The sequence below is a fragment of the Sinocyclocheilus anshuiensis genome, unplaced genomic scaffold, assembly GCF_001515605.1.
Source record: "Sinocyclocheilus anshuiensis isolate Anshui unplaced genomic scaffold, SAMN03320099.WGS_v1.1 scaffold728, whole genome shotgun sequence".
Taxonomy (NCBI): Eukaryota; Metazoa; Chordata; class Actinopteri; order Cypriniformes; family Cyprinidae; genus Sinocyclocheilus; species Sinocyclocheilus anshuiensis.
This window is the reverse complement of record NW_015555767.1, coordinates 1,356,771-1,380,780: the sequence shown is the minus strand read 5'-3', so window position 1 is coordinate 1,380,780 and position 24,010 is coordinate 1,356,771. Positions and strand designations below refer to the sequence as shown.

General features: G+C 35.4%; 1 protein-coding gene across 1 annotated transcript in view; it reads right to left on the bottom strand.

Moving 5' to 3' along the window:
• LOC107674253 (neuromedin-K receptor-like) overlaps positions 1–23,394 on the bottom strand; it is a 28,602-nt gene extending 5,208 nt beyond the window's left edge. Inside the window, exons 1-3 of the mRNA XM_016468186.1 lie at positions 22,699–23,394; positions 16,480–16,668; positions 15,359–15,509 (exon numbers count right to left, since the gene is read on the bottom strand). Of these exons, the coding sequence (XP_016323672.1) occupies positions 15,359–15,509; positions 16,480–16,668; positions 22,699–23,066 (708 nt within the window). The 5' untranslated portion in view covers positions 23,067–23,394. The remainder of the gene's footprint in view (positions 1–15,358; positions 15,510–16,479; positions 16,669–22,698) is intronic.
• Positions 23,395–24,010: the final 616 nt, after the last annotated feature.

Below are 24,010 nucleotides of genomic sequence, written 5' to 3'. Positions count from 1 at the left end.
TGAATGTCAATATCAATCACTAGAATTTTATGTGGAAGATACACAGTTACAACTTCTGTCGGGGCGTGAAGAAAAAGTAATGTAAGAGAGTAATAAGCTAGAAAGTAATAAGTAAAGTAACAATATTACTTTTGAAATGAGTAACTAGTAATGAGTAATATATTACATTCTTTGAGTAACTAGCCCAACACTGATAGTTAATGAATGTTAACAAATGAAACCTTATTATAAAGTGTTACCCGATTTCGGAGAGGCTATCACTAGAAAGCTAGCTTTGAAAGCATAAGATCCCACCCTCCCTGCAAAGCACTCTCCAAAGTCACGCCTCATAAATGCGCACAGGCAGACCGGAGGCTAGCCAGCGACATGATGAGAGAGTTAGTGGAGGGTTGAATGCAATGCTGTCAGATCACATGTGAGAAAACATTACAGTACAAAGTGCATATTACAATAATAACACCTTCCATTCTCGCTCGGTCTGCAAGACTTAAGGTGCATCCCAAATCGCGTACTTTTATGCACTATTCTATGACGTTTTGTAGTATAATAGTGCGAGTAGTGCATTCACACTGAAAATTCCAAAAAGAAAAAGTGCACTTTAAATACTCGGATGATGAACTTAAATAACCGGAAAAAAAACAGTGTGGAAAGTTGGACACTTCATGCACTCAACTGTCGCAGCTTTAATTATGTAGTGAAGGGGGAGTGGCTATCAGACTCGAATTATGAATGACAAAATAACCTTTTATAAGTCATACACTACATTATTGAGTACATAGCGCATAAGTACATAGTGTATAAGTGCATAGTGCATCATTTGGGACGCAGCTTTAGACTTTCAACCAGCATAACAAAAAATGTTTTTGAACCAAATCGCCTACCCTTTCTTTAATATTAAAAAGGTAATGTAATGAGGAATCAGGTATTTCATTAGGGTTTGATTATTAAATATTTTTAGATCATTTCTGCAAGTATACATTCTGAAAGTTTTCAAAAACTGACACAGACACCTTGAACTATAGTCAGTAATGGAGTCAGCATAATGTAGAATCATATTTCATTCTCAATATTTGGCTTGGTCTTAAAGTCAATTATCACACTGCAAGAGGAACAGCGTGACCACAGACACAGGCTTATGCTCAGACAGAACTGTTGAGTTGTGTACTGCATCCATAAGTTAAACTTGTTTATGTGCACATAAATTAACCTTTTTTGCTTAAAACAAAAGGAATCAGGTTTAATTATTAGTCATGACCATATATTCATGATGTTGTAGCAAAAATATAAAATGAAGCAACATCTTTTTTTTCCCCAAAGGCTGTGTCATTATCTTGCGACTCATGAGTACGAGAGTGTACAGATGTTTTAAAAGCAGCTTATATAAAAATAAAAAGCATAAAGAGTAGATAGAATAGAAATAGATGAGAGAGCTAGTGTTAGAGGGTCAAGTTATAATTATTTTATTTTTAATAAATAAAGAGAAAACAAATAGATAGAATAGAAAAAGAATAGAGAACGCTAGTATTAGAGGGACAAGATTATTTTTTAATAAATAAAAAGAAAAGTAGATGGAATAGAAAAAGAATGGAGAGTGCTAGTGTTAGAGGGTCAAGTATTTTATATACCGTATAATAAAGAAAAGAAAAGAAAACAAAAGAAATAGCTAGAATAGAAACAGAATAGAGAGTGTTAGTGTTAGAGAACCAAGTTTTTTATAATAAATTTAAAAAATGATTATCTTATCATTATCTCACAACTCATGAGTATGACAGCATACAGATATGTTTTAAAAAGCAGCTCTGATCGAATAGCAAAAGCAACGTTAGAATGGGTAGAATTAGTTCATTTGACTCAAAAGTACTCAAAAATAATTAAAAAATCTAAACCAACGTAATATTTAATGAAATTTAAATATCAAATGGAATAAAATTTGGATACACACACACACACACACACACACACATACATAATATATATATATATACATAATATATATATATCCTGGGGTAAAAGAAGAGCTTATTTGTTTGCTACTCACGCTCCCCTTCAAGCCAACGTTTCTCTCCCGATACGTCTCCAGACAGAAGCTTCTGCATACTGAGAGCTGAAGGAATCGCACTGCATTTGTCGCCACAACAGAGTATCTCGTTTGTTTTCTCTTATCTCACCCTGCCTCTTCACTTCAGAGATAGAGAAAAGACAAGGGCACTCGCACTGAAATAGAAGTCCTTTCAGTGATTGGCGCTTGAATAGGCACTGGCCAACTGTGGCAAATAGAGATTGGAGATATTTCTTAAGGCTGTAAAATGAAGAACTGTCAACGGGCTGACATAAAGTATGATCAATATACTGATATAGATCATAAGAGAGACAGTCTAGAGAGACAGCGCTTTCTAAAGTGGCAGCACTTGAGAAAAAAAAAGAAGATAGTGTCAAAATAGTCTCAGCGCCTAAAATTTTATAAATTCATTTCCGCTTTAATTTACTAGTCAAGAGGATTGAGTCACAATGGTCGACTAATAACTGACTAGTGATTCTCAAACTTTATAGGTGGCAGTCCACTTCAAAACACACACACACACACACACAAAACTGTGGACCACCAAGCACCCCAAATCTGGGAAACTACTCTCAAACACAACCTGGGCTCACTGGAAAACATGCCCCCACCCTAATTTTTGCAAAACTCTGAAAAACACATCTATGTGCGTCTCAATGCAGTTTTCTAGAACACTTGAGGCAGTAAAACACCAACAACTTGTATTCCTTTTCACACATATTACAATTACAGTGACAAATTAGCAATTAAAGACTTATTTCCTCAGGGTTATATATTATGAACACAAAATTATTTGTAAACTAATGCATTTTGTCATTTACATCACATAACCAGCTTCATATGTATGGCTTTTCTGGTGTACAGTAGTAAACTTGCTTGATGGCTCACCTGGTACAGAATTGCACTTGCGATGCAGAGCTCTCAGGTACAAGTCCCCTGAAGCACAATAAAAGAGCTAAATGGCATGGCTACTTCAGCAAACATGTTTTTATATTATCTATTATAAAGTTTTCTTTTGTTAACACTATCGGTTAGGTTTAGGGTAGGGCTAATTAGATAATGCCTCGTTTGCATATTTAAATATAATAGTTCAACTTGGTTGCAAAAAAATTTTTTGCAATTCTTAATGTAATCAATCAACTGGGGAATCTATTAGTTATATCTATGTTATCTATTAGGTTTTTCTCTCATATTCACATGGGGTGTCTTGCCTTAAAAATAATTCTGGATATATTCTCTAAAAACTTATTTTCCTACACAATTTTGAGGTAACTATGTGGTTTTATGGATGGTCAGATATGAAAGAAAGAAAAATATGATGATTTTTGCTGTGTAGCTGTGAAAGAGAAAACCACATACTATATTTCACATCAGTGGCCTACATTAAAATTAGTATAATGCACGGGACACTAGGGGTGGGAATCTTTAGGCACTTCACGATCCGATCCGATTCCGATTCTGGGAGTCACGATCCGATTCCAAAACGATTCTTGATCTACATTTTTTCCTAATTAATTCTTCTGCTGTGCAAACACATCTTTACAACTTTACATTTTAACCAAAATTGCAGTTTCTATGCTTTTTGTTTATAGTTATAGGAATGTCAGTACTGCCATCTTAAAAATAGGGGTGTGAATCTTCACTGGTTTCACGATATGATTCAATTCAATTACGATTATCATTATCAACTCAATATCACCATGCGTCACATTCTCAGTTTTCAATATTACTGCACATGGCTGCATTTTCATAAAAATGTTATATCAAATTTAATTTGTGATCAATTTTACTTTATTTTTTATTATATAAGCAGACTACTTTTTAAAACAATTACTTATTTAAAATAAGTGTTCTTTAAGTATCCGAAAGTTTACAGACAATAGGCTAGTTATGGGGTTTTCTTTTTTTCCTCAGCAGTATTGCCATTTGATTATTATTGATGTGATCATAGACAGTGGCATCCATAGAATGGAAAACTGTATTTACCTTGGCATAGTTGAATAATAACAGCTCTGTACATGGAAATGACATACCGTAAGCCTCAAACACCATTGTTTCCTCCTTCTTATGTAAATCTCGGCCATGCAAAAGACCACTGAAAAATAGGCGAATCAGAACATAACACCGATTGTGACGTTAGAGTCGGGATCACTAATAGTTACGCCCCCAACATTTGCATATACCCGCCCATGTTCTATGCCAGCCGCACCTGCTCAGCCGAATCATCAGAAGTTCTGCAGGTATTGTGAAGAAACAAGCGAGGATAATAGCGAAAATGGCAGATCAGAAGTCAACCTGATTAGAACTGATTTCAAATTTGATAGTTTACACTTTATCAACTGTTCGTCCAGCGAGACGTTAACGTCCGTGTATCTTAACAATTTGAATATTTGTATTATCCCTGGTCACAGGTTAATACATGCTTTTTATAAGTTATAAGCTACGAGCTAGGTAACGTGATCTGGGCAAGGTTTAACTTAAAAAAATTTCACGACACAAGACAATAATTCTTATAATGAAACAAGAATTTATTTTGAACTACTTCTATAGATTACATGGATCTAAAACTAATGAAAACACACACATACACACACACATACAGTTCTGAAGAATGAGAGTTAACGGAGTTTGCATGAAGTTCCCAAAGTTCTAACACTCGTTTTCCACGAGTTCTTTAAATTCAACCTGAGAAAATCACAAAGCAGAGATTTGTCTTACGTTTACTGCTTAATTAGTTCGGCACCGATTTCAGCAGATAGAAGACTTTTGTTTGCTACTTGCGTTTGTGCTGAAAAGCTTCCTTGTTGGCTACTTGAGGGAATCCCGGGCTTTTGATTGGTTGCTGATCGGGCGTCTGGATGACATAGTTTCTGGGAAGCTTTGGCAGTTCTTCTGAGAGAGTTTAAGTTTGCAAGACTTTAGGCTTTCGAAGATCTCTGGCATTCACGAAGCTTCAATGAAGTGTTTGAGTTCTGGATGACCGATCGCTTGATGGTGCAGCTTGTGAGCGCAAGTTGGAGCACGATTAACACAAAGGCGATAAGGCGAAAGGCCTCGGTCGGCAGAGCAAGCGGCGAAAGAGCACCGAATCTGTTTTGCATTGGGTTTTTGATCTGCTGCATAAGTCCGTCCCACGGCGCGATCTTCCAATCGACTTGTTGCAAGGCGGAGCATGCATACATTAACATGATGCTTCAATTTATCATGTGGGGAAATATCTTTGCAAAGATTTGGTTGATACTTATAAAAGGGTTGTAATTATGCGTGTGATACCGAAAATCAACCTTTCCTTCACACTAAGTTATTGCTAATGACACAAGCTTCCATTTAACATCAAACATCAGGTATTTTGCATGCTCAATAATCTTATCAACTAAAAGGAAAAGTTATAAGGCAAAGATTAGAATATCATAGGTTTCAATAACACATCAAACAGAAAGCATATTATTTGTGGATATAGTTGCCCTTTTATACTTAAATGATTGTCTTTTGAAATTGTCTGTTGTAAGTTTTATGTCCCTTTGTCTGACCGAAGGAGAGAAAAGGGTGCGTCCCTTTTGGAATGCAGGGAGAAAAGGGGAGATGTCCTGAGGTCATGACAATGTCACGGGTGTAGATCTGCCATTCTTCTCGCTCGGACATGGAGCTATTAATCTGTTGCTTTCTGTTTATCGGATTATCAATTTATGCGATAAACGGTCATGGGGTCCAGGAGTGTCTGTCGTTGGAACATTTCCAGATACCAGGTTCTTTGTTCTGTTGTTTATTAGATAGTTTATTTATGCTGAAGCCAGTCACGAGACAACACTGACGTTCTGTTGCTTAAATGAGTCCAGATGCAAAGGGTCAGTTATTGCTGTCTTAGTGCTTGCCGACCCAGGAGGTGGTTTTGTAAATCACTCTCTCCTTGTGTTTCTTGTAAAGATAAGCTGAGCGGGACAGGAACTTATTTGAGACAATTGGCCCCTGGGCTGACCATGGTTCAGTTTTACGACTCTCACATGGATGATAGTAGACCTTAGTTTTTCCGGTGGAATGCAGAGATTCACTCGTTCATTTGTGTCTGTTCAGAGAGGCCTTACATCCCTTTCACTACTGGTTGATGTTGATCGCATGACTGCAGCAGAGTTAAGACAGAAGTTGCACAGAGACAAGAAAGACAGGGAGTCAGGTGCTCATGTGTTTGAACTTCGACATGATAGTGAGCCTCCCCTGGAGCTAGAAGGGAGTTATTTCTGTCTTAGTGCTTGCCGACCCAGGAGGTGGTTTTGTAAATCCCTCTCTCTCCTTGTGTTTCTTGTAAAGATAAGCTGAGTGGGACAGGAACTTATTTGAGACAATTGGCGCCTGGGCTGACCATGGTTCAGTTTTACGACTCTCACATGGTTGGGAGGAGACCTTAGTTTTTCCGGTGGAATGCGGATATTCAATCGTTCATTTGTGTCTGTTCACAGAGGCCCTACAGCAGTTTCAATGCCCCGCATATTAATAGCGGCTCCCTGATGCCCGCATTTTACATACAGTATAATTACCCAACGATATAACTGCGAGAGACAGTATTGAAATATATATTTTCCCTGTGTTTCCTTCCTGCTGTGTGAGCTACTGAAATGAGCCGCACTGTGAAACAGCCAATCAGAGCAGAGCTCAACATTATTATTCATGACCCTTCCAAATAAGGTAAAAACAGACCATTTCATTCTAGGGACAAATCCTAGGGTTATAAATGGACATGTAAAACCGTTTCTGGAGATTTTTTGCCCTTAACTAAGCCACATACCTTCTATGTAGATATCAGAGAACAATTTAAAATATTGTATCAATGCATTCTATGGCTCCTTTAACAGGCTGCATTTACACTAATGCACAGATCTATTTTGATATATCAGATGTTCTGTCCTGCTCTGCTCATACAACACTGTATTTACATCAATTTCATATAAAAGTATTCGGAGATGCAAGTGCATTTAACCGCAGCCGCGATCGAGCTTCAGGACAACAAACACAAAGCGCACGTGAAAGTCTGTCAGTGCGCGAGTTTCGTGCATCTAATAGTACTGCATTCCAAATGGCATAAATGAATGCATATCTAAAGCATATCTAAAATAAAACACGGCGGGTGAAAGCACACACTGTCAAGCAATGCGCATTGCGCACGTGTCTCACGGCGCAAATTCTGTGTAATGAAGCCCGCCGCGTCTCTAGCGCTCACACGTGCCATTTGTGGGGGAAAAAATCAAGCTCAGAATCGTTGAAGAGAGAATCGCGAAGCATCGGAGAATCGATTTTTTTTCTCCCACCCCTACGGGACAAATAGTAACACATAGTAACACATAGTAACACCCAATAATAAACATCATTACTTGCTAAGGAACTGAACTGCATCTTTTAACAAGCTGACAAATTTGACAGCTGGGTGTTCATTCACCTCTGACTGTCAAGAAGGCAAATAAACTCACTCTAGACTTCAGCAGACACACTCACTCTCATCCTAATCAGTATTGATTCAGCAAATGGTTGCTTGACAGAGGAATCATGGTATAAACAGCTGATTTAACTTTATGCACTTCACCAATAGGTTGTTTCACATGACGTCACTGATGACGTGCGAAATGCAGCTGGAGGGCAGGAAGTGATTTTTCTCCATAGAAATCACTAGCAGAAACTCAAAATGCCTGTGTTTTGTGTTGTTTATGGATGCTCAAATTGGCCAAACTGACAAACCACAAGGAGCTTTTATCGTGTACGAAAATGTGTTGTTCATAAGGAAAGCGAGCAAATAGCGCTTTCATCTAACGCTAATCACTAAAAAGCTGTCACTCACTTCAATTTATCGCAATCTCACGATTCCGTGATATGAAGCTCTCAGAACTGCAAACAATATCTTATTTACATCGTGTCTATGTGTGGCGTTTAGCATTCAGTTAATTCTGACTGTGTCACCCTGTATCTATTTATATATTTCTTTATTAATATCTTAATATATTATTATATCTCGGTTTGGTTGATTTGAACATCCATAAACAACACAAAACACAGGCATTTTGAGTTTTGTTAGTGATTTCTGTGGAGAAAAATCACTTCCTGCCCTCCAGCTGCATTTCGCGCGTCATCAGAATCACGTGATTGCAAACAACCTATTATGGTCACAACATATCTTTTCTGTATATACTACCCAGATAATGTCACTCTGTTTAGCACCACAGATTGTGTTGCTGTGCAACCTGTATTTAAAGGAATAATTCAGCCAAGAATAAAAATAGTCATAATTTACTCACACAATGTCCTTCCAACCCCACGTTATTATTTTTTTAAACCTAAAAGGATACTGTAGACAAACTACAAGGAGAGTGGATTTACACTGCTATATGCTCCAAAAAAAGGATAAATATACTACCATTCAGTGGGGGATCAGTAAGATTTGTCTTATGCTCATCAAGGCTGCGCTTATTTGATCAAAAATACAGAAAAAACAGTAATATTGTAAAATATTATTAAAATTTAAAATAACAGTTTTCTATTTTAATATATTTTGAAATATAATTTATTCATGTGATGCAAATCTGAATTTTCATCAGCCATCACATTTATTATCAATGTTGGAAACAGTTGTGCTGCTTAATATTTTTTTAGAACCTGTAGTACTTTTTTCAGGATTCCTTGATGAATAAAAAGTTAAAAAGAACAGAATTTATTCAAAATAGATTTTTGTTTCTAACAATATATGTATTTACCATCACTTTTTAACACATCCTTGCTGAAAGAAGTATTAATTTCTTTGAAAAAAAATAAAATACTGAACCAACATTTTTGAACGGTAGTGTATATTGTTCGAAAACATTTCTATTTTGAACCGTTTGCAGTATATATATGTAAGAAAACAAGAATTTAGTTTGTCATGATTTTCAATCTTATTCTCTTTTGGCTTATTGTTTGGCTTATTGACTATACAAACCCAATTTAGTCAAAATAAAAAAAAAATACTAACATAGCTGCATCTTAAAAGCATATTGGTGGAGTCACATCTTCAAAAGTAGAACAGAAACTACGTTCAGTACCTTCACACATAGACTTGCAAAACAGATCCGGTTGGAATGAGATGACAGAAAGGCTGTGACACTGGCCATTATGGTGCATTGATATAATATATTCATTCCAGAAAATAGTGCTGGGATCATTTTGAATAGTTATTTAGAAAATGAAGCCTAGCCGAAAACAGCTCCTGTGGAGAAAATGGATCACAATCTGTCAGGGGCTGATTGTGCAGAATATTTGTGCATCTGGCTTGAGTGTCTCACTTTGCACTATTTGCCAGTGATGTGCTGTTTGCTGCAACCGGCCTGTAGACTGTGAAATATCTCATATTCAAAATCAAGGTAACATCAGTGATAAACTGCTGTTTTAATTAATTTACTTACTAATCTCCATATCTTAGATGAATGTAAAAACATTTGTTTTTTTCATGTGTCATAGCACAGGTGAGTTTTATTGACAGCAACAGCATAAAGGCCCCTCTGATTAGTTAACTATCTAATCAGAATGGATAATCAAATGATTCAACATCAAATTAAATACAATAATTTGTTTCCGGAAAAAGGCTAAAAAGGAAGAAGAAATTTGATTTGCCTCCACACATATAAATAACCAGTTATTATTAAAGGTAAACTTTCCAACCAGTTATCTTTCAGTATCAGGTAAATAGAGAACAAATAAATACATATTTAATCAAATATATATAAAAACGGTTTAAAAATAGGTATATTATTTAAATCATCAAATTTAAATTTTAGTTAATGAGTTGGTGCTTTTCTTTGTGCAAATGGTTACAATGATGTTCCAGAAGGAGCTTTTGTTCTGATATCCAGTGGTGGAGCCACAAAGCTAATATGGATGGAAATGGATTGTGATATTGTGGCTCAGGCACTTAGCTCTCTGTTTTGGATGAGATAAGCAAAACTTCACAAGTGTGCTTTTGTGATTGCAGTTAACACACTATAGCAGCAGTCATTGTCTTCCAGCAGAGCTGGAGTGATGCTTTGCGCTCAAAAATTTTTATTATAATTATCCGCAGCACACTCTAGAAATGTTAAATAGGTTTTCAACTGAATGCTTTCACTTACACTTTTAACAAATTCACTTGATCTACAGTGTCAGATGGTAAACACAAATGAGCACAAACAAATACAAATACACCCACCAATAGTTACACTTGCTCTTGAAATGTAATTTACTACAGAGCTTCTAAAAACATTTATGTAGCCAAATTACCACCTACAACATCCTGTGTATGCTATGTGAGAGAATATATGCATATATATATATATATATATATATATATATAAACAAAATATAAAAAAATTATATATATATATATATATGTAAGGGGAATGTGGTCAATTTGTAATCTAGAAGGTGATATATAAAAATGGTGATAAAAAAAATGTATGGTAGAAGATCAATAGATGAATGTTTCATTCTATTATTTTCATTGAACTGGAATTGTAAAAAAAAAAAAAAAAACATGACCCACCCCTGAAATACACAATCACACACAAACAACACCTTCCAAAGAACCAGAGAAAAACGTGCCTTGAGAACAGAATGAGGGCAGCCATTGTGACATGATCAGAGTCTGGCTCATCAACAGAGCCTCCTAATCCATAATCATCAGAGCAAAACTCACAGGATCACTTTCCTCAGGCTTGGATTAGTGTTAATAACTGAATCTTGCAATCCAAAGGAAGCACTGCCTCGGTAATCCTGAAGGCAAACGTACTGCTTGTGAGGCATTCGACCCATGATGCCTAAATCCTAATAGCGAAGTGCAGCTGCCTAAAGCTTTCAGCTAATATGATAACAAACAAAGTTTCAATGACAAAGTTTATGTTTAGTAACAATGTGTTCTGCTCCGGATCAAGAAAGATGATGCTAAGGTTAAGAATCTTAGAATTAATTTTACAAAACAAAATAAATTGAAATAAAATCTAAAATAAAATGAAAATAAAATATGAAAAACTGTCAGTCGACCTAAAAACGAAATATGCATGACAGAAAATAAAATACTAAAGTACTGTTTAGGCCAACTTTGACAACTCATTCAGTCAAAGTATAATATATTCCTTATAATGCAATTAATTTTGCAACCACTTTGGTACTTGTAATCCTACTCTGTAAAATGTTCAACCAAAGATGCAAAATATTGTGCCACTTTCTTCAGTCTCTGTAGTTATTTCTGAAACCCATGTTATATGAAAGTTGTAATCTCCTTTACAACATAAAATAATGTTGATTAACTTTCAGAAAACACACAATTTCCATGTTGGACAGTATTTTTGCAAACATTTCATAATGGAGAGAAGAAACTGGTGTTGCTTCATCATAAAATAGAATAGAATGGCACAGGCTTTAATCTGAAATACATTACATAAAGCTGATGTCCTTTTAACATCTCCACTCCAATGCTGCTCATTTTGTGCACCATTCATTCATGTTCAAAAAAAAAAAAGCTTGCTTTTTCTGGTTTGTCAATGGCTACACAAAGCCCTCAAATAGGTGTGTATTGGTCACCCAACAGCTTCTCAAATCTTCTCAAAGAGTTACATTTCAACTGACAATAAAAATGAAAATGGCCCCAGGCTTAATTGAGGGTCTTCTAAAGGCTGAAATAGAAGTTCATGCTTCTGGGTTCCCATAATCACCTTCACACATCACATAAAGCTAACCGGGTCCAAATTCACATATTCGGCATGCCAGCCACTAATAGAAGGAAGATACATGACGAGCTGGCAGCCGTAGAGAGCGATCAAGATGTAGCGTTGATCAAAATAGAGAGCCAGCACAATCGCAGCAGCCGTTAATGAAACATATAACCGGCAGGCTGAGCTCTGAATGCTATTGATTGGAATGTAGAATACATAAAACGCCTATTGAACCAGTGAACAGCTGTATTCCAGGACTGAGTGAGCCTCGTCAAAGCCCTTACAATGGCTTGCATGTTCTCTGTTGAGCTGCAATATTGTGTACACTTTGGAAAACTTCATTTTAACAAATCTTAAATAGCTCATCAGTTGAGTATGTCACATCATTCCCACTTAATGGACCATCTGGCTTTAATTAACCGATTTCTCCACTGGCTACACTTAGAAGTGCCCGCAGGATTCTCATCCATGATACACAGAGGACTACATCAAGGTGGCACTAATGTATTTATACAAGAATCACAACTTTGAGACAGAAGGGATCACACACTCCAAATCTGATTGTTGATTCTGTTGCAAATCGGAAAGAAAACAAATAGAGCTGTGCCCATTAAAACAACAGCAAATTTACGAACCAAAGTCACTCAGAGCCACTTCTCACATCAGTCCACATTAATTTGTTAATAGCCTACTAGAAAATAAACCATAAAGCAATCTATTTGTTTTTCACTGAATTCAGTACATACTGTGAAAGAACAGGAAACTGGAAGCAGACCTAAGCTTTTGAGTTTTTTCTAGTCCAAAACCAATTTTTTTTTTCCCCTCCTGATTGGGAGATTTTGATTGCTTTTTCTTGATTGGTTTAACATTAGCTAAGTCAGAGAGTGCTATAGATCAACCTTACTAATTTGTTAAGTGTTTTTCTGTGCAAATGCCCCAAGCTGACCACTACAGTGTCAAGGTTATCAAGGAAGATCTATTTTTCAGTTCTAAGCATTCAGTGCTAAGAACATGTCAATAAATGCCCCATCCCCTATCAAAGGGAATTTTATCTAATTCCTTCAAGCGCAAGATTTTCCAATTGCAATGAGTAATGGAGATCTCAACATTTCATTTGAAATCTAAAAAGTTAACATAAAAAAACCTAAATCATTTAACATAAATGGACAAAATCAAATGTAAAATATATTTATTTTCTCTTGAAAATTAGTTCCCTTAAGAACAGTTTGCCTTTCATTAACAAGCACTACAGACAAATGAGACACACCGGTTTAACACTTTAAGTACAGAGTTTAAAAGCATACATATCAGTCCACTCTTCTTTGAAGGTTCTTTTTTTCCAGTTTCTTTTTCTTTTCTTTTTTTAATGTCACCATATCGTACGGAATCGTAATCTACAGTATGCCATATCCTGCCCTATATCAAGAGTGAAATTGCCATATATGCTACCTATAAGAAGATATAAGCTTATAAAAAAATTTATATTTTCATGTTATAGATTTCAGATCTATATGATGATTTTTTATATGATATTACAGTATATGTAGCTGCCATATATGGCAACAATATTTTTATAGCAATGTTATTAAAGTAACATATTTACATGACATGTGTCACAAATTGTATTATATTTACATGTATATAAACATAGTATGGGTTAGATATATATGTTATTATATGAAATTGTTCTAATTTCTAATAGGTTTCATATTTATACTTCATATGACAGTATATTTCATATATGGAAATTTAATATATGTATGTGTGTTACATTTGTGTATGGGATTATTGACATGGGCTGATGTGCAGCTGTATCAGCTGCTGTGACTCATCTCTTGTAAGGCTGAAGATTTATATAGTCATGCTAGAGCTGTCAATTTGTTAATCTACTTAATTTAGTATAATAATCATGAATCATTAATCACATTTAATTAAGACCCCTGACCTGTACTACATGTGACACGCATGTACCAAATCACATCTAACTAAAGCAGGTGGCACAGATTGAGTAGAGATGTTCACACAGAATGCCATCTTGCATTTTAAAACAGCTGGACGGAGTGCAACGGCCAAAGGCGTCTGTCTAGCACATATTTACAGTACACAGACAAACAAACATGGTGTGGAGTGGACTGTAGATTTATTGTTGATTTGTTTGTTTTTTTATGTTGATGTATGTTAAATTATATGGAAATAAAACTAACAATTTATTGACTTCTAAGGACACTTACTGTAATTCTACCTGTATGACTTTTTCTTCTGTGGAACAAAAAAGAGAACATTGTGAGAAATGCTTGAGATTTTTTTTTTTTTCTATCCAATTCAATTTGGTTACCAACATTCTTCAAAATATCTTTTGTGCTCCTCCGAAAAAAAATAAGTCATATAGGTTTGGAACAACATTAAGCAGAGTAAATGATGACAAAACTTTCATTTTCTGAAACTCTCTTTAATAAACGTGAGAAATTGTGATTAATGTGATCAGTTATTCAGCATATCATGTAATTACTGTAATTAGTTTACTTTAATTGATTGACAGCCATAATAAAAAAATAACTGATCGGATAAAACATGATCAAATAAGTGCAACTAAACTCATGCTGGCTTGGTTTATATTCAATAAAATATAATAGCTGGATTTTGGGCTAAAAAAAAAACTTTTAAAAAGGTTAAACACTTTGGATATGGATTGATGTCCACTAACTGACAACCACTAAATGTTGAACTCACTGCAGAGTTTTCCGATTTGATCAAAATCCGCAGGAGGTCTGCATAACAATGACTGATAGGCCAGATTCGGCCCGTGGACTGACAGTTGCTTCTATAATCTCCATAGCAGGATCAAATATTAACATTTAATTAGTTTGACAAACATCCAGTCCATTTTTCCTTCACCATGGCTAGCTGTATGTGTGTACGAAAAATCAAAACCAGCTAAAAGACAGCTCTGGGTTTATCACTGTCTGCATCTCTATATCTATCCTTCCCTTCCATCGACTTCCTCCTAGGCGTGATCTAAATGACCTGTCGGACTATCCAGCCCTTTCCATTTTCTTTAGAGAACTTCCTTCTCTAATATCTTATTGATCCCACATGTAATGACCCATTAAATGTGAGTGTGCGCAGTGTTTACTCTGATGTTTGAGTGTATTCTGGTCATTACATCAGTCGAACAACAACATTACTGCACATCTGTGTTCTACATCCAGGAACCTGGGATTAGTATTTGATGACCAATTAAATTTCACCTGGTCTTACAGGTTCGTAATATTACAACATCTCTCAATTCTCTTTAACTTTTCTGCATCTGTACTTCTGCTCCAGCTCAAAGGCTCTGCTGAGACGATGCGTTATTTCTTAGTCAATCTAAGACAGTGGTTCTTAATTTCAGTCCTTGCGACCCCCCCGCTCTGCACATCTCGGAACACTGTGTAGGGACCATGTCAATCAGAACACAGTTCATGCATTGAGCTCTCCTCTAACAATCTGGTTATCTGAATCAGGTGTTTTAAATAAGAGACATGCAAAATATGGAGAGCAGGGGGTCGCGAGGACTGGAATTGAGAACCGCTGATCGTGAACAAGAAAGTGAACTGCTTACCTTCCTTTTGGCTCGCAGTTGGCCCTGATAGTTGTCTGATGAGTCTCCAGGAATCTCTCCTCCCCAAAGAGTCAACCCGACTATAGTGTAGGTAATTCCCATGACCACCAGGGGCAGAACATACACCAGCAATGCCACAATGGTATGATACCTGTAACCAGAGAGAGAGAAATTTAGCGCCTGTGTTGCCAATGAAGACATAATTCTTAGACAAATAGGGGAGTCGCTAACATCACTTACACACTGTGTGAACCTTTTTTTTTTTAATGCTTCTTATCAGACTGTATTTAACTCCAAGAAATCTTGGGAAAAGCTCAGTGTTGCCCAAAATATCAAAATTGTGACACAAATCCTACAGTGTGATTTCAGATTTATTCACATTTTCAGTCTTGCATCCAACCTTACAGTTCTACAATAACTTTAAGAATAATGCATTCTCAAACTGGACTGGTGTGCAATCAAAACACTTGTGAATGCTGAAACTCTGTTGATACTGACACTATTTCCATATACTGGCTATGTCGAGAAAACAAAATAGATTTAATATTGTTAAAGTTGTTGTTAATAATAACATTCCTAATCAAAATTATTAATAATATTAATTATAACTATTATGAATAATCTTTAGAATTAATAACAACAAGCATAAATATTATTATTATTAACAACAACTAGTAGTTGTAGTAGTAGTAGTAGTATTGTGGTTGTTAATAACAATAGTTGTCTCGATATTATTCTTATTATTATTAACAACAACAACAGTAATACAAATTAATAATAAAACCAGTAATACTGATAATTATAACAATAGCTGTTAATGATAATAATAATAATAATAATAAGAATACTTGTTGTTGTTGATGATGTTAATGATTATTATAAATATTATTATAGTAATAGTAGTAGTAGTGATATTAACAACTATTTTTGTAATTATTAGTATTAGGATTACTGTTGTTGTTGTTGTTAATAAGAACACAACAACAATTATATTCTTCCTCTAATTAATAATAATAATAATAATAAAACGCCTTTCATTCAAGATTGTAACTCAAAGTGCTTTACAAATAAACTGTGAGGAAAGGAAGAAAATTATGCATGCATATTTAAAGAGTTCTCACATGAAAGGGTCCTCTGAAGGTCTCGGCCAGGCAACGTAGCAGAGGGTCCGCTTGGGTAATTTTTTGATGGTTGAAAAGAAACACAGAGGAAAGGCCAAAACCACAGCCAGCATCCAAATACACACAATGATCACCTTAGTGGCTGTGGCTGAGAGTCGTGGTTTCAGAGGATGGATGATAGCCATGTACCTGTGCAACAGAAACAGATGACTGTTCAATCTCACACCTCAAATATAGTCTGACAGCTTCACATAACATCAATATGATAAAACATCAAAGACACGCCACAGTTGGGCAATTTTCAATTTGCAGGTTGTGTAATGATCTAATAGCTGACTGATAATGGGTCACATCAAAGAGACCATTCATATCTGTTGCTGCTGTAGGTGTGAGCTAAATCTTTCTCTCCATTGCTATGCAAGAATTCAACCTGCCAAGCGAATACAATATTTCATAACTGAACAGTAATAAGAAGAACTGAACTTTCACTCCAGTTCTTCATTTCAACTATATGGAAACACTGATCAATCATATGCCATTGATTACTTCTGAAATCAGGACCATAATGTGAGGCTAAGCCTCTGTGGTTAACATATTCAAAATCATTCAAGAGTGATGATAAGCCATTTGCTTTGTTAACGACTCACTCTTGTAAGCAGAGAATGGCTTATTAGAAAACCAATTATACTCTTGGGCAGAGAAGGTTATTTTGGGAAATGGACGGCATGGATGTCAAAGCATTTATGTAGGCATCTTGGATGTACAACAGGAAAGACGACGGAAGGGTACACTGTGTATTAGTTATAATAGTCATGAATCTAAATCTCACCATGTATCTAGTAAACATTTCAGTCTGTGTGCATTGAATTTATTTAATACACGAGTTTCACAATTTGAGTTGAATTACTGAAATAAATGAACTTTTCCACGACATTCTAATTTATTGAGATGCACCTGTAGATTAATTAATATACTGCAATTAAAAACAACTCATTATGTCATGCTGTGATGTGTTAAGTTGCCACATTCATACAAGCCAACACATTTTATGGATACAGTACAATTTGTCATCCCATTAAAGAAACTAATCCTGTTATTTATCAAATAAAAAAATAAATTTGCCTTTATTTGATTTTTGAAACTAGCTTTTCAGGCTAGATAGTCTATATATCTATCTATCTATCTATAAAATGGTTGCCAAAATGCAACATTTTTCCTTGAATTTACGGAAAATCAAAGTTATCAATAAACACAAAACATTTCGCAAGCCACGGCTGAGTATGGCATCTTAATTTAAGCTATGCATACATACAGCAGACCAATTCGGCTATTTTAGAATTTCAAACCCTATTTTGTACTCTATTCATGTAAAATCAGTCAGCCAAATAACACTGCATTAAAGTGTAATGCCACTGATGACAAAATGTTTGAACTGACATTGAACCGAATGGCCTCCACTATTCTTTAAAAATGTTGCACATAACAGTTTCATTAAAGTTTCATAAACCAACAGAATGAGGTTTTGTTAGCAATGCCATCTCTCTGACAGTAAAATTAAACATTTATCGTACTGAAAACACTGTCTGGGCAAGTGGTGTCAGCACAAATCTCACACTTTCCTCCAAATGCAGCAGTGCAAGCACACTGACCAACTGCAAATTCCTGCAGACGTCACAATTGCTCTGTATATAAGAGTAGTGACTGCCTACCAGCAAAACAACAGTAACAGCAAATGTGGGTTGTGAAATATGAAGCCTGGAGCCACGAGCACTATGTGACATTTTGTGCACAGGAAATAACTGTGAAGAACACTCAGACTGAATCTGGTTTCTCTTATCTGTTATCATTTCCCTACTGCAGTAACTATGCCTGGGTTGCTAATGAATACTGGTCGCAAAAAAACACAATTTTCCCTATATTAAATGGGTTATTTCACACATTAACATTTTGTTTTTATACACCAAGTTCCACTTAATATTTATAGTGAAGGTTTTTGGGCCAAAATCAGTCATAATACAGCTTTTTATGACCATATTCCATTTTTCATCCTTCAGTATTAAATATCTTTGAAAAGCCTGCATGAAATCAGAAAATAACCCACTCTGAAATGTGCAGCACAGACTGCTCAGACTGAAATTATTAGGGACCTTGAAAAAGGATACGCAAAAAAATAAAAAAAATCATGTCAATCAAGTCATTTTTGCAGTTTAGTTTCAATAAATGGTCTAATGATTTCATAGTAGTTTGGATTTGGATTTAATTAGTAACTTGAGATTTTCTCAAAACATCAATGAAAGTTTGTTTTGCCAATGATAGGACCATTTTAATTGAATTACTGTACTTCTGCTTTTACAGTATTAAAAAAATATAAAAGCCTTGTAAATTACTACAGTTAGGATACATCCTCAAAACAAGTTCACTTTTTAGAATAAATCAGATTATATCAGGATTGTAATGCAAAAGTGTTTCAGCTCATCAATTGCCAACTCATCTTTTAAGCATATTTCATCTTATACTGAAAACATGCGAAAAATGTTGGCTGAATAATAGCTTAAGTTGATTTTAGAGTGATCTAAATTCATATTAATAAGCATTATACCTGATTAACCTGACATTTAACTAGAAGCCATAGTTGAAGTCAACACGTGATAGAAACCCAAGCTTCGGGCCATGAGCTTCATATCAGTCTTAAATGTAATAAAAAGTTTTATTTCTTCTATTATTTTCACTAGTGCAAAGTGACAACTTGCTTTCTGACATGAGCTCCACTGACAGGACACAGAAAAATCATGTTTAATTTTTGACATTAGAGTGGTGCCTGTCAAATATACAGCTACAGTGTCTAGCTCTTGGACTCATTGTACAGCATTGCACTCTGACAATTCATCTTTCACTAGCTGCAGAACTTATAACGCTCATGATTCAAGGGCCATATATAGCATCAAAAATTATTTACCATGTACCCCAAGTTCAAAAGTCCCATTTGATGCACATTATTTTCACATTATTTTGTGAGATTAAAGTCTGAGATGTCTAATCAGAGGACAAATAAGGAAATATCAGCAGTGTGCTGAAAGGAAAAGGATGATTAAAAAGGCTCAGCATGACATCTGAAAGGGGTGAGAGGACCTTCCTAAAAAAGAAGATACAAAAAAAAAATTTACAAAAAATTATACTTATATTCAGCCAAAACTCATTAAACTGATCAAAAGTGACATTAAAGATGATTGTTACAAAAAAAAAACTGTTTTGAATAAATGCTGTTAAATAAACTTTGATCAAAGAATCCTGAAAAAAAAACAGTAATAAGAATCAATATAGCTGCAAGCAGCGATTACGGGGGGAAAACATTACGTATTATTTAGCAAGCCTGTAACCTACTAAATTAATTATTAAAACGAGCATTTTGGAAATTTCAGGTAATTTACCATAGAAATATGTTTTTTACATTTATGTATATGTTATAGCGCCACCTATAGTTTCATCTCCATAAAACTTTGCCTGCTTGTTTGAAATTATATGTAGCATGTGCTCACCTAGATTCTTTAAGTTTTCATTTAGGATTTAGGTTTTTGGGTATATTTGGCCACGCCCATTTTTAAATTACCCTGTTATAGCTACCCAAAGTGTAAGTGTCTTTTTTTTTTTGATAATTATTTACCTAAAGAGTCCAGAGCATTGCCCTGCAGTGGTTTTGTTGAGGTTGAGCGAAACACCTAGGACTAGGTTTTTCAAAAAATCTAAAATAGCCGAAAATTTGACTGATTGAATCTGTCATGTGCATTTTGTTAGTCTTGGCCCAAGGATTCCTATGATATAAGACACTTGAGTGTCTGACAAGCGCTTTAGGAGAGTTATGAGCGATTTCGTACTTTCGCACAGGCCGATCGGGGTGAGCCTTGGTGATGTTGTAGACAGGGTGGGTACCATCATCCCTCAAAGATTTAGGTCTTACGGATTGGTTTGTTTTAAATTGTAGAAATATTTCACTGTACTGTTTTTACTGTATTAAATAATGCAGTCTTTGTGAGCATATAAGACTTCTAAATCATTTAAAAAATCTTTTAAATCATCCTTTTCCAAATCTATCACTGTACTTTACTCGAAGTACTCTAAAAGTACTCTACTGTAAAGTACTTTTAATATTTTAAAAGTACAAATTAGAACCTAGAGTGGCTCACATTAGTACCTTTTGAAAGGGTTCCACCCCAGTGACAGTTTTGCACATTCTCCTGAGAGTGCAAACATATTTTATGCATCCTAAAGACTTGGGTGGGGAAAAAAAACTTGTAACTTGTAAACTTGTAACTCAAAAGTTCCAATGCAGTGCTTGTGGCAAAATAACTTGACTCAGACAGCACTGAGACTCTCTGAAATATTTAGCATTCAGTACCTTGTGGCTTCTGTCCTACAGATCTCCTATCAGTTGCACTCATTCATATTAGTTTGGATTCTTCTTTTAAAATCTCAATTTCAAAAAACTGCATATGATTAGAGGTGAAAAAAAAATCAAGATCAATGAGCGCTAGACATAGGAGCACTAGCTCTTTGGAAGCACTAAATGCAAACGATTTCTCTATCTGTGTTGACTGTCTACTGTTCAGAGAGAGACAATTAATTTACTATTGAATTGGTGTGGATTCATTTCACTACTAAATATGTTCAGGCCAAATTAATTTTATGATGCACAGTAAAAAAACCTTCAAACCTTGAAGAATTATCAGTGTAGGAAGAGAAGCATGACAGTGTAATATTGTGAATGTGGAGGCTAATTGCTTTGATAGGCACAATTTTATGGTTCTAGGAAGCACTCATTACACAGTATTACTTAGACATCATGTGATCTCCACATGACAGCCCCCATGAGCGACTACTCTAAGTAAAATTAAGCTTTTATTAGGTTGCTGTACATGATTTTTAACATGTTCAAAAGTAATAATCATTAATAATCCGAGTTATTCTTTATTGTGACAAATGCTCAACTGCTCGCCAACCTTACTTTTTAAAGAATACCACTGATTTATCATCAAAATTGATTCAATTCGATTTTGAGCTTTTCAATTCAGGCTAAGAATTATACATTAAATTATACTTGTGATACTAATGCTTTCAGTTGTACTGTGTGATTTCCATGAACAGAATGAATGTGCATCTGCACCCTGAAGGTGCTGTAAATAAGTTAGCAGAGCTCACCGATCCACAATCATTGTGCAGCCATTCATTTCAACTCAAGCATTCTGCTAGGAGTAGGAAGGACTGCCTGAGGCACTTTTCCCGGTTAAGAAAAATGACAGACACATGGAGCACAACAAACAAACTAATATCAGCATACAAGTAACACATAAATAATGGTTTAAATCAATCTTAACCAAATCTGTAAAATATATTCAAATCCATATCAAAGGACAGATTTTAAGTACACACAGAACTCTTTAGAACAAACAAAAGGGAGAAAGAGGGGGAAAGCATAACAATTGGCTTTATAAGGAAATCATGTCACTGTGATATTGGAAATATTAATAAAACGGCATGCCAATAAATTAATGTTGCAATAAATATAAAAACACAGAATCTCTTCTATGATGTTTTCAATTTGTGAATTATAAATTATATTATTATTTATTATGTAGGCTAATGTATTTATTATACATTATCATTATTTTCATTATTTTATAATAAAATATATATATATATATATATATATATGTTTGGGTTTTTTAATTTATTTATTTTGATTTATTTATTTATAAAGCAGTAAAGCAAATTAGTTTTAAATATTCTTAATATCTGAAGAACTGATGTCTGCCAAATCAATGTCAGTGTGAATCAGTCAACATAGAAGCCATTTTGTCGACATGTGACAAAAAAAGCAGAGTATCTTCAATTCGATTATCAAAAAAAAAACGTACAAATAATGTACATATAAATATATTTATAATATTTTAATCGATGCTGCACTACATTTTAGAGTCTTTTTTTTTCTTTTTCAGAAAACTTTTTTCTACGTTTTTCATTAATTAATTAATATAAATATAAATATAAAAAAGATTGCATTTCTAAAAACAACAACAAAAAAGTTTAGGCCTATTGCGATTGTGTTGCAGGGTTTTGAGTATCTGATCCCGCACTTTCAACACTGAATGAATGAAAGGCATGCATTAAACACGACAACCATCGAGTTCTCACAGTGATTTAAAGTTATCTTCACATGTACTCTACCTGTCGACTGCTATTGCGCTCATGGAGTAAATGCTCGCAAACACGGAGGTGACGGGGAAAAAGTTGTGAAATTTACAGTAGGCTTCTCCAAAATACCAGTCACCGTGCGTGGCATAAATAAAATTAATCAAAGTGTTGAAGGCGGCCATCGATGCGTCTGAAAACGCTAGGTTGAGCAGAAAGTAATTGGTGACGGTTCGCATCCGCTTGTGAGCCAGAATGATCCACATGACGATCAGATTCCCGAACACCGCGGTCGCCAGGATGGAGCTGTACGCCACAGACCAGAGCGCGACGCGCCACGGTGGCTGCACGAACTGGTTTGTAAAGTTCCCCGTTAGGTTAGATCCGTTCTGTGGCGGTGCCATGGCGAAAATGTCCAGAAATCTTCTGATATAAAATATCTCAAGTGGACTGGAGACCGCGCGCGATGCTCTCTGTTCCAAACGCGCGCTAGAGTCTTTCGCTCAAGCGGAAAACGGCAATATGCCAATTATAAATGGTCGATCTGGTGGGAATCGATGCAAATTGAACCGACTAAAGAATTCTGTAGTCTTCTCTATCATTAATTAAATCTCTTTTAAGTTATAAAATGCGCGTGATTGTCTTTTGACTCCTGTTGAACGCAGCCACGAGCGCAACACACTCTGTAGTCAGATGCAGTGCCATGCACAATGTGACAACTGGTCTAACTAGTGCCACTGGGAGAGACAGTGATCGATTGATTCACGTTGTAGAGACAAGTACAGACAAGGACAAATTGGACTGAATCCTGAATCAATGGGTAAAATACATTTACGAAACAGGTCAATGCCCAGTAGTTCAGAAAAACAAAAACAAGGGCAGAGGCTGTTGTGCCCAAAAACAATGGTATAGTATTAAGTTAGTTACGTAGGCTATATTTAATCATATAAGGACCATGGACCATTTGTGGTCATAGTCAGCTCCTGTGTTTCTTGGTGCATCATGCCAAACACATAATAGATAAATTGCATTAGAAACATTAACCACATCATGCCATTATCATATTGGTTTGCTCATGGTGCTATGGTAAGAGACAAATTCTATAAGGCATTTTCATACTTCTCACAGTGAAAGAACCAAATCCAAAGTTATATTATGTACACATTATATCAAACTAGACAGTTTAAACAAACCCATTGGTTAAGCTGTCAGTCACCATCTTCATGGCAGCCATATTATAATTTTTTTTTTATATCGTAAACCCTGAGCTAAATGAAATTCAGTATGCAATTTCATGTGCACATTGTAACCTTGGGAGAAATGTAAAATACAGCTGGGGCGATGAGAC